At 34.9% G+C, this 12,344-nt stretch overlaps 1 protein-coding gene across 1 annotated transcript; it reads right to left on the reverse strand.

Moving 5' to 3' along the window:
• Positions 1–10,519: 10,519 nt before the first annotated feature.
• On the reverse strand, positions 10,520–11,693 carry LOC132272535 (uncharacterized). The gene is made up of 3 exons (XM_059773664.1): positions 11,670–11,693; positions 11,025–11,093; positions 10,520–10,693 (listed from the first exon to the last, which is right to left on the reverse strand). Exons 1-3 carry the CDS (start codon positions 11,691–11,693, stop codon positions 10,520–10,522), a joined length of 267 nt encoding a protein of 88 aa, XP_059629647.1.
• Between the last annotated feature and the right edge of the window lie 651 nt (positions 11,694–12,344).

Raw genomic sequence — 12,344 nt, forward strand, 5'->3', positions numbered from 1 at the left:
ATTTTAAATTATTTTTTTTTTCATTTTCTTCCATGTTGGTGGGTAGAAAACATGATTTTGGAGGGGATTTCTTCTTTGTGTTTTTACAAAAAAAATCATTTTGATGCCGAAAACAACTCGCAGATCCGAAAACCTGTTGCGTTTCAGGTTTTTCTGAAAAAGGTTCAGATCTAAGGGGCATTTCGGGTATTTCACTTGAAAAATAAAAACTTCTCTTAACATGGTCATGTAGAAAATATGATTTAGGGGGGGGGGGGGGTTTCTTCACAAATTTTTTCTAAAAAATGCCATTTAAACCCTCAAAACCCTATTTGAATTCCGAAAATTTGTGCAAGCCCTACACATACTTGAAACCCAGAAAGTTAGTTTTTTTAAAATTTTGACATTTCATATATTCTTCATCCAGACTCCAAATCAAGTGATTTTTGAGTCTAACTTTATTAATTTTTTGCTTGTCTATCCAACGATATATACGGTTGCATTCAATTCTATCTGAAAAGGCCATTTTACCCCTTGTCAAGTACCCTTGCCGCACTTATTTGAAACCCAAAAGTTGGTTTTTTTAAAATTTTGACGTTTCATATCTTCTTCATCCGGACTCCAAATCAAGTGATTTTTTATTCTACGTTTATTAACTTTTTCTTGTCTATCCAATGGTATGCTCAATTGCACCCAGTTTTGTTTGAAAAGACCATTTTACCTCTTATCAAGTGCCCTTGCAGCCTTGATTTGAAACCGAAACGTTGATTTTTTTTGAAGCGTCAGTTCTCATTGAGTTCCACAATCTCATGGAAGGTCATCAAAGTGTCTTAGATGTATGTTGTGCTTTAAGAGACCGTTGTCTTATTTTTTGCTTTCACATCTGGATCTGTTATTGGATCAACCTTTAGTTCATCATAGGACGCACTGGCTTAAAAACCAGGGTCGTCACACCACTTCTATCCATCTAAGCCATCTCGTAATCCATTCTATTCGTATAAACTGAGATCTTTCCAGTTCAAAATAGACAAAATGAAGCTAATTTAATGTATCAGTCAACCATTATCCCAACCAAAATCCTAACCCCTGTGTAAAATCAGCAATTCCTCAACTAAATCCATAAAAAATGCTGTCATTTCCACTTCAGTATAGGAAATGGCTACAAGGATCTAGTGATCTCAGATGGTCTATCTTGATTATCTAATAAATATTAGAATTGGAGACAAAATCACTTTGTCCCTCCTCTAGCTTGTCCTCCAAACATTTGCTCCATATTGTGTAGCATCATATTTCCACCTGGATGAATAAAGAACCAAGTGTTGTGAACCTCAGTCCTTGTATCCTCTTTCTAATTTGTCTACAAAAAGTACCGTTAGTCTAGTACCACCAACTTTCGTCTACACCCATTATTTAAATTGGAGCATCTGTAAAAGCCAACTTTGCAACTGAATCCATACACTGCTGATCTGTGATAAACTTACTAATAAAGAAAATCAATTGGTAATTTTATTACCAAAAATCAACTAGCTATAACTTTTCCACATACAACGTGCACCTTTTCCTTATATAGGTGTTCGGTCTCACCTTCATGTCTTTAACACACCTTGTTTCTTTAACAAAAGTAAGTGTCTGATTATTTTTGTCCAAACTCAAAAAAAAAAAAAAAAAAAAAAAAAAAAAAAATGAGACCTTTTCATCCTTCAAATAAGTCATCAATTTCCTAGCAACAACTATTTGTTGCGAACTATGACTTAAAAAAAAATAAAATAAAATAAAATAGAATTTCTCTATATTATTTATGCAAGTGAAAAGACTTAGTTTCCTTCTCCATGTGCAACACCGGCAACTCCTCCTAATGGCATGCCCTTGTGAATAAATTCTTGATTAAAAATAGACTAATGAAGATTTATTCAGTCAGCTATCCCTACATGGCATCATTCTAATAGGTACCTAAACCAGTACGAAATCCTCCTTCTGTCTTGGTAACAACTTCTGGAATTTCCAAGAAGATGTTCTGCAGCTCCGACACCTCTGATAAACCATCATAGCGTTACAGTGGTCTTTATTTATCATAACCTCATGAATACTGAATTTTTAACAATCACCATTATCATGGCGTTGTAATATGATACGAATCCAGACCTAGCGTAAAGTATATCAAACTAATTGTACTAGATTATTTGACTAATAGTGATGGTTTAACTATCCTATTCCAAACAACATACCATAATGACGCATGTCCAGGTCCAATAGATTGGCTAGAATTATGTGTATTTCTTAAATCCTATGACCTCATGCTCACAATCCTAGCGTAATATAGCGTTAATACTCCATGGTATAAGAATACTTGTGTCCCTAACTAAACCACATACCAAAATCCTGAATAGTTAACGAAAATAAAACATGTATGACAAACACATATAAAACAAAATATAATCCTACTTAAGATATCGTCCTTTCAAGCAAAGAAAACCTCCTCTGAAATCAACTTGCAAAATTAGTTCACAAAATTTTCTTTTTATAGTTTCGTAGGTAATCATCCAACCTTAAAACATATCCTTTAAACATAGCTTAAAAACAACATTCGTTTGCCTAAGCAAATACCAAGTGCTTAACCTTCATCCTCCTCATATGCGAAATGCAAACCGTCTAATGTGGCTTTATAAAGAAAATAGAACGTCACAACATAATCCCCATGCTCTTCTATATGTAATACAAAATCATACATTTTGTTCTAATAAGAACTCCATCAAATCCCTAAACTCCTGAAGAGTATTTCTTATATATCTCTTTCAGAGATGATTAGAAAGTTTAACTATATGTAGATTGATCAACATCAATTCTACTAATATCATTTACTATACTGCTAGCAAATAAAATCACCCTCGCGCTATCATTTCTGTTCAAGATTTAGTACCCTCTTTCTTGGATACGTTGAAATCTCCTCCATTAGGATCCTCTTTGGACTCCTACTAATGGATCCTCTTCGGACTCTTACTCCTCGCTTATCTCCTTTTTGAGATCAACTGAAGTCGTGTTGGCCCCGATATGCGGTGACATATCACATATACCTAAATCCTTCCTTAGATTATACCTTAAAGTAGCACCAACTAGAACTAAACCTTCGATTCCTACTTCTGCCTTCTAACAACGAAATTGATAACATACTCCCTTACTCCTTTGGGTCTTTATCGCCTTCGCCTTGGACCTATCATCTTCCTAGTGCCAACCATTCTGTGACTATAGAATATAATTGACATCAGCTCATCCTAACGAACCGTAGATAGAGTACAACGAATCCTAATATGGCTTTAAGTTTTAAGAGACGCAATGCGAAAGTCACATAACGAAAGACACTCCTAAAGACACTCCACGCCCGAGTACCCAAGGATATCAAAACAAATGGTAATAAACGAACACAGAATACAACACATGAAAATAAGCAGGTTGGCTAGGCCCACGCCCGAATACCCGAGGATATAAAAAACAGATCGGCAATAATCGAACACAGAATACAAATATGATCAATAAGAATAAATAAAATACTAAAAAGAACCTAAAATGATAATCCAATAATTCCTCAGAATAAACTTCCATTAATAAATTCCTCTAATATAAGTAATCCTCCAATTTATAATACAACTCGGGAATCCATACTATGTGGACCCCTAGAAAATCCCAACTGAACAATAAACAGAACTAAAAAGGAATCCAAAACTAAAACATAAATAATAGTCCTACATAGTTAGAAGAGTGAGTGACTGTCTCTACTCAGCACAAACAAGCTCTAAGACTGGAACCGTCTGATACCTGAAAAATAATACTGGATCAGGCCTACGAACAAGTTCTACTCTACTACAATCCAAACAAAGACTCGATACGTAGATACATCCTAAACAACATAACAATAGCTAAATAGTCCATATATATATAAATACAAACTATAGAATGCTTATTAGTCCATAGGTCTGTCTTAACCTGAATAGAAGGTAACATGTAAATCCACATAAAGTGGACATGTATACCTAGACCTACTAGGGCATCCAGATGTCTACTATATCCAGTTATCCATCTTAGCCGATATACGCACCCTAACCATGATCCTGAGACTCAAGCTCATATCATGGCTCATAACTATATATATATAAATATAATCCATCCTAATCCAGAACATAAAATAAACATCAAATGTGTTATCCAACTGTTCCGTTAATCCGACATGAATATAAGTAGGATTTAACATTGTAGTTAATCCATTCCCTTATTCCGGAATAGGTAAGACTTAGCGTTTTGATCTAGTCCATTCCTAATATGCCACCGTCCCATACCAGTGCATATACTCCACAAAATCCATATAATTGATAAAACAGAAATATGTAGTTTATCAATTAAAATCCAAAGAATGATATAATGAAAATCAGATAGTAAACTGAGCACATTATATTGAATTATACAAAAGTATAATCATACTAATCCATTTAACTTGAATCACAACAAGCAAGTAAATCTTCCATTTCCATTGATAGCATGCAAATAAGTATTTAAATTTCATGATGTCAAATATTTTAGCATAATAGCATATATTAACAAATCTGGGATTTTAACATGTTGATTTAAATCATTTAAAACTCGTTATTAAAGTCCAGAATTCCATTTTAACCCCTAAAGTTTCAAAAAATTCTAAAAATACACCTACTGGTGTATTTCAGCAAGGGAACCGCCTCCCCTAAAGAGGGAGCCAGCTCTCCTTTTTGTGGAGCCGGCTCTCCCCCATGGGGAGCCGGCTCTACTCCTTGTGGAGCTGGCTCTCCCTCATGGAGAGCCAGAGCTCTCTCTCCTGGAGCCAGCTCCCTCCTTTGGAGAGCCGGCTCTCTCTATCCCAGAGAGCCGTATGCGGAACCCCTTCATCTTCTTCATCTTCGGCAATGTTAAAACACCCGTGTAACTCTTTGTTTAGGTTCCTAGGAGTTCAATCTATGTCCCGAATTTATTTAGATATTCATCTAAGCCCCAGTATGCATCACTAAAATATTTAAAGCACAAAATATGAAGCGATTGATACAATAAATCAATTTCAATTAACAGCACATAATATAGTTAAAACTTTGAATTAATAAGCATACAAGATCAATTTTAATGTCCGATTAAGTCCTGGAGATTATCTAGACATGCACAGAACACAAGTTTAAGGGAAGGAGTACAAGATAGAACTTACCTTGAGATTTCGGATTAAAATCTCAACGTCGTCTTCCTAGATTTTTTCAGTAATCCCTGACTGTTTTCAACTCCACTGTTGCCCTTGGTTCAACGCACGAACAAGCTTCAATAACCTCTCCTTGGTTCAGCCCTTGTTCTTGGCCAAAACCCTAATTCCCCCTCTCTTAGTTTCTCTCTAAAACTCTCTGTATTCTCCTGTCCCTCTCTCTGCTACTATAAGGGTTTACCAACCTTATTGCAGACCATCATACATATTTATAATTTAAACATAATACAACCCTAGTCCTAATTGAAATCCAAGTCCGACGGAAAGAAAACTAAAATATATTTACATATAATATAATGTCGTGATAATTAAATATATACATAATTTATAAATACATATATATATGTAACCTACTAACCTAAACTACTATTATTAGTATTAATAATAAATAATTAATAATAATAATAATACTCTATCCTTATATACGTATGGTGTGCTCGTCGCGGTGCAACCAAATTTGAGTGCAATTTAGCGTGGCTAAGTTTTAAATTTATAAATGCCACTACTACCGCTAACTAAAAATATAGCTAGGGTGAGTAGGGATCGTCCCAAGGGATTGTGGGTGCTCTAGCAATGGAAACAATGTATAGGGTTAGTAGGTCGAGTGATCAAAAGATGGTTGGTTTGGTTTATTAAACTACAATGCAATTATAATTAAAGCAAACAAGATATGACAATATAGAAGATAAAAGATACAGAGGAGAGGACTTCGGGTACTAGAGCTCACCATTAAGCTTGACTTCACTAGATACTAGCAATTGTATATTAATGTTGAAATTGAATTGTAACTTGTGGGTGTGTGTGTGTGACATTAATTGAAACTAAACATGGATAGCAAATAAGTATAGATTGTCTAGCCAATTCAAATGGAAAGCACAACCTATCAAATGAGACCATAATCCATTCAATGAAACCACAATTTATGCACACACAACTATCTAGAAACATATACTCTTTGAAGTATGGAATACCAAGGAACAAGAATAGATTGTCCACCTATCTAAGAATCTAAAGCAACTACACTACATCTACACTAAAGACATGGAAATTAAACTAAATAAGCTAAAGGTGTGGCATAATCCATCAAGAAACAAGTGTGAACCATCAAATAAATTGCAAGAGTGTTTAATTAAGTACTATGTTTTGATCATCTCTAGATTAACTTCATCCATACACATAGACATGCATAAATTCTATTGAATCTAAAGAAAAGCACATGAATCAACCATTCTAGCATACATAGACATATGATTAGAAATAAATAATCAATTAGAAGGATTAATCCATACACATCAAGTAGAAACCACAAGATATATATATACAAATCCAAGATCAAAACATTTGTTACAAGTAAATCCCTAAAAATACACAAAGCACTAGGTCTAGGAAGCAAACTAAGGGGCTACTCTAGCCCCAAGTAGATGTCTAACCACTCATTGAAGTAGTCATCCAACCTTCAAGGGCTATCTCCATGGTAGGCATGACCTCCTTCTTGATGGAAACCCTAGAAGAATGGAAGAACTCCCAAGAATGTGTAAAAACTCTCTAGTCTCTAGCCTCCTCTCAAAGATAGATGATATGATCTCTATTGTATTCTTGGATCCCCCCCCCCTCCCCCAGTGGTAAAAGTGGCTCAAAATCCTTATATAGGAGGCTCATATGTCACCCCCCATGGTCTGGACTCGTGCACTATGGCCCTTGAATTGATTGCACCTTGAGCTAACTTTTAATAAGCTAGAACTTTATTTTTTTCGGACTTAAGGAGGTTCGATCGATCAAGCCTGTGCTGAGATCGATCGAACTTGGCTAAGATCTATCAAACTTTGGTTAGATCGATCCTCCTATGGCGGCGCCTTTTTGGATAAAGACAAATCTGAGATATTTTTGAGATATTTTGGGAAATAGACAAAAGTGGTAGGTGGGGTAGTACAACAGGATAAGATGAAATCTTTAGATAAGGACAAAAGAGCTTGAATCCATCTTGGAGTGCAGAGATCAATCTATGTCAGATCGATCGAAGAGATTCTGTGATCGATCGAACTTTGCTGAACTTCCACCACTTGCTCAATTGTGCTTCCACTTTGCTCCTTTCTTTCATCCAGCTGGAGTTAACTTCTTTTAGGCTCTTATTTGGCTGAGTTAACTTATTTTTGGGATAAGCACCTAAAAAAAACAATAACACGAAATTAATCTAAAACGAGAAAATAAGATAGATAAAGGTCTTAGAATACTCAAGCTTAAGGGGTTTAAATGCACACTTTTCAGCGCTCATCAACGTATATACCCAATTATATATAAACAACCATCCATATATGGGTAAATATCCATACCCATAATCAACTCCCATTGAAGTAGTTTATGCAACCTAATTATTGGTCCATTACTACTATCCAAACCACCATTTTAAACTAAGAAAAAAAAATAAAATACACATTTAATCTAGCAAATAAAAATTACATTTAAATAAAAACATCAGCTTTTAACAAATAATTTCATACAACAATTAATTTAAATAAAATACTTAAGTGCTTACAATTAAACAATTAATTTAAATAAACCATATAACATCAAGCCACATAAACACATAGCCACGTAAGCACCTAAAATACAATAAAATAAAAATTAAATCCCTTTTATATCCTTTTGAAAACTAGGGATATTACACAAGATTATACATGTTATGCTAAAGCTTTACAAAATAGAGTTCCAAATACAGGAACAATAAAAAATAGTCCTTTAATCCAACTAAGCTTGTGGGGGATTGTCATTTATCACTTCTTTCCCGTGTTCTGAAAATAATAATATAAGGAGTGAGCACAACCGTTTAGTAGGAGGTGCCTAAGATACACCTCTTAATGACCCTGTGAATCCAAACAAAGCATAGACGACAAGAGAATGGGAGCATACTATTTTGGAAAGAAATATAACAACAATAACAATAACAACAACAACAACAACCACCAAACTATATATAAACCATGCCATGTCAATGGAAAGCAATGATATACCAATGTCGCTCTCCGTTTTCAAAACATTTCCGTTTTTCCATTCCAAACCGTTAATACAACCCGATCCATAGCAGCTCTATGGCGCCACGAGAGAAGGATTAGCTAACTATCCCTGACCACAAGGCAGCTCTAGGGTGTCATTTGGGTCCTAGTTAGCTCAACCACTCTAGGGTCCCTCCCTAGTTTCCTCTAGGTCACATTAACATCATGGACCACTAAGTAGCTCCTAGGTGCCCGGGTTTTCGCAAACTACTTTTCAAAATCTTTTCCCAAAACAAATTTTATTTCTTTTCAAATTATTTTACCAATTTCTTGCCCAATGCCATGCATTAATGCTTCATGCCTTCCAATGACATGTCAAATATAAAATTTCATACTTACATTCAATTCTCAACAATATAGCATGCTTTGAGGTGCACCTGAGAATCATGACAAAACCCAATCTTGGACATTAAAAACATGCTAAGAATTAAGTGCACTTCTAGTAAATTGGTGGTTTATTAATAATATTGGAGGTAGTTTTCAACTTTATTGAAGTAATTGTCGACAATTGTTGGCTTTCACCAAAATAATGGCTTATTATTGAAGTACTCCAATTGACTTCAATTGTTGATATTATAAACCAATGTTAACTCGTATGTGTCTATGTGATGTTAGACTTTATAACATAATCTCCATGGAAAAGGACAAATGATTATAACATGAGAACCACATTGGAATGTCTTGTATTGTGAGAAACTAATAAGAGAATAGTGTTAACCTTGTGGGTGGGGGGAATAAGCAAGAAAGAGGTTTAGTGAGATAACCAAGAACGAGGTTTAGTGAGATAAGGAGAGAAATGAAAGCAATTAACTGTTTTATTTGGTGATTGGTGCTGATGGTAAAACAAGAATCCCTTTATTGAAAAAAAAAAAAAAAAAACCATCAAAAAATGAGTAATCAATAACTCTCCTGTGCCAAAGAGCAGTGCTGTTTGGACCAAACCTATTCCTTTAACCAAATCTATGTGGCCGCCTATGTGTCAAATGAGTGGAGCCCCATATTATTAGTATATTAATTACTAATATTTAGTTCAACATCTCCCAATTTTGGCAAAACTTTTGTTCGAGGTTGAACAAATTTATTTTTTTAGGTTCCAATTGATCAAGCAATATTGACCCTAATCTAAAATATACGTGTGGATCAATAGTGTCACCCCTTTTAGAGTCACTTCTTTAAAATCATATTCCAAAAATTTGTACACATTATTATTTTTTTTTATGATGTGGAAACCCTCGCAACCACCCGCCCTTTGGACTTGTAGCTATTAGGTAAACCTCCGACTGCCGACGCTGACCCTATATTGTAAGCAGCAAGGTAAGTCGAGAATAATAAAGGAGGTGGGAAGGCTCGAACCCTGACCAGTGATAGCCAAGGTCCTCACCTTACCAACTCATCAAAGGAGGTGGGAAGGATCCAACCCTGGCCAGTGATAGCAAAGCCTTCACCTTACCAACTCATCCAAGCCCCCAGGGGCACTCTATGCATTATTTTTGTGTATATGCATGCATAAATAGATAGTGGGCGAACTTGAAGCACATGTTAGGGTCAGGGGTAGATCATCGGTGGTCTGATTGAGCCTTTGAGGACTTTGGACTGAGATTCTGAAGTAAGAATGAAGAGTTGAACAATAATGGTTGTGAAGATGAGCCAGAGAGAAAGATGGAGGAGAGAGAAAACAAGGCAAGAAGTTGCAATGCCTCCTAGAAAAATGATTACTAGTCCGAAAGGCAGATTTATAAACACATGATGACATCATCCCCACTCACATAAATATAGCCAGATTTGTCCGTCTTTCGGATTCTCTATCACCGCTATACTATTTATTCAAAATGTTCAAGAAAATCCAGAATCAGTGCTTCAAATGTAAAGAGATAACCTGCTCTTCCAAACTCAGTTTCATTTGCACAAATCAAGAATATATTACAACCAAACTCAGTTTCAAGATATGCATACATTCTGAACTCACAGAAATGCTATAGTGGAAAACTCCATCCTGAATCCCGTACTAGCACATTTCCTATGTCTAAACTACTGCAAACTCCAACAAGGAAAATGAAGTTATTCTAAGACCAAGGGGCACAAGATAATGAACTTTTAATGCTCCTTATTTCTCTTTCTCCAAATCATTTTCGAACTCTTATTCAACAAGACACTCTCGGTCAATATTTTGCACTACCTGTTGAAAATAAAAGATGTCAATATTCGTTTTTCCAAACCTTGTCATTGATCAGGCCTGGACAGTTGAATATTTTGGAGAGTTGTGGATGCCTTTGGCTGCTGCAACGGCAGAATCTGCCCTATTGATAATTCTCTCCAGCTCCCTAACCTTCTCCGACAGCATGCCAACATGAGAGTTGGTAGACTGGACCAACTTGTTTGCAGTTTCGAGAGCATTGCAAAGCTGGGTTTTCAGAAAACGGGGCAGTGGAAAATGAAAACTGTTAAAATAACTGAAATATATTCCTTTAGGTAGACAAAGTTTTACAAGTTTCAGGAATGTTATTATTATCATTAGAATGAGCTTAGATGTGTCTGATGATTATAATAGAAAAGAATCTATGGACATTTGCTTTCCCATCACTTCTAAAATTTTATAAAACCAAAAGGTGGACACATTTACAAATAACCACCAGAGTCGACATATATTGTTTCAGAGTATGTCCTACAAATGAATTATTAATAGGCAGAATGTCCACAATAATATTGGTATCATTCAAACAGATAAACCTTACCTTCAGCATTAGAGCTGTCCATGAGTGGTCCGTACCAGCAAGCGCTTCATTCAACTGGTCATAGTTTTCCTAAAGAAAGATGCAATTGTAACATGCTCAGAGTGATTAGAAAAAATAATAATTACTATTATTACAAAATTGAAATTACAAGAAAATATTTAGATTACAAGCTACACCGTTACTTATACATGCAAAAATACTAGGAAGAACTGAAAAGGAGAAGGGAAGAAATTTTCATTCTAGTAAAATGTCAAAATCCTTCAATTTCTACGCAGAAAGTATCAATTCTAACATTATTAGAGGAACAATTATAAATAAAAAAAAAAAAAAAAAATGTTTAACGAACTGAAATATGAGTAGTTACAATCTCATTAATTCATCCAGAAAATGGATCTCTTTGGAGTGAAATTTGAGATCCAGTAATTCTAGCGGTACTAATTAATTATCAACAAGTAACAATTAATTATTGAAAAGTACTAAAGTGATTTCATTATCATATACACCTAAAGTGTAAATCAAGTTTTATAAATTTGCGCTTAGTGCAAATGATATGTAAATCAAAATTTATAAACTTGGGCTTAGTGCAAATGATATTAGCTAATACTCACAAAAGGGATCAAGCATAATCTATATACCCATCCTTACCATTGAAGCCTCATTGACATTCATTGTTTGAGTGTGATGATCTGATGAGGGTAAAAACTATACAAAAGGATTATGTATATGCATGTTTTCACATATTTTGTAACTGCCTTGAATTGTAAAATTTAAACTACTAGTTGCAGTTTGTTAAGCAGCAGCAACGACAACAACCAATCCTTTACCAAATTACTTGGGATCCGCAACATGAATACAATTTTTCCATTCCACTCTATATAATGTCATAACCTCAATCAATCCACATAATATCATACCTTTCTTTACTAACTCTACCGTTAGCTTCCTCTTCCCCTAGTATCAATGCGGACTATCATATCATATCATATCATATTTCTTTGCAGTTGCTAAAACTAAAATATAAAAGAGTTGCAGTTGTTAATGAATGTAGGTCCGTTGTGAGTGAACCATGTCAACCATATGTCCTAAATTTTTTTTCTGAATTTCCTTATATCTCTGTATTTCCTGGATATACTTTTCAAAAGATTCATGGATTATTCCGATTTCACCGAATTTGGGGAGATTTAGGGCTCATTTGATTTGGTTCTCAAAACAGTTTCCAGAGAATTAAAAGATCATTCTTCGAAATTAGCCCTAACCCTAAGCATGCCGTCTTTACCTTGATTTATGTATTTTTGAGGGGATTTGTGTTGTAATACATGT

The sequence above is a fragment of the Cornus florida genome, unplaced genomic scaffold, assembly GCF_030987335.1.
Source record: "Cornus florida cultivar Cherokee Brave unplaced genomic scaffold, ASM3098733v1 CherokeeBrave_3.0.0_Hap2_Chr09, whole genome shotgun sequence".
Taxonomy (NCBI): domain Eukaryota; kingdom Viridiplantae; phylum Streptophyta; class Magnoliopsida; order Cornales; family Cornaceae; genus Cornus; species Cornus florida.

Bases quoted from the DNA above. Each gene is read 5' to 3' on its own strand.
- LOC132272535 (XM_059773664.1), bottom strand. From the start codon at position 11,693: ATGAATGTCAATGAGGCTTCAATG. The intron at 11,094-11,669 runs GTAAGGATGGGT...ATCTTTCTTTAG, and splicing joins ATGTCAATGAGGCTTCAATG to GAAAACTATGACCAGTTGAA. The intron at 10,694-11,024 runs GTAAGGTTTATC...CTGAAAACCCAG, and splicing joins GGACAGCTCTAATGCTGAAG to CTTTGCAATGCTCTCGAAAC.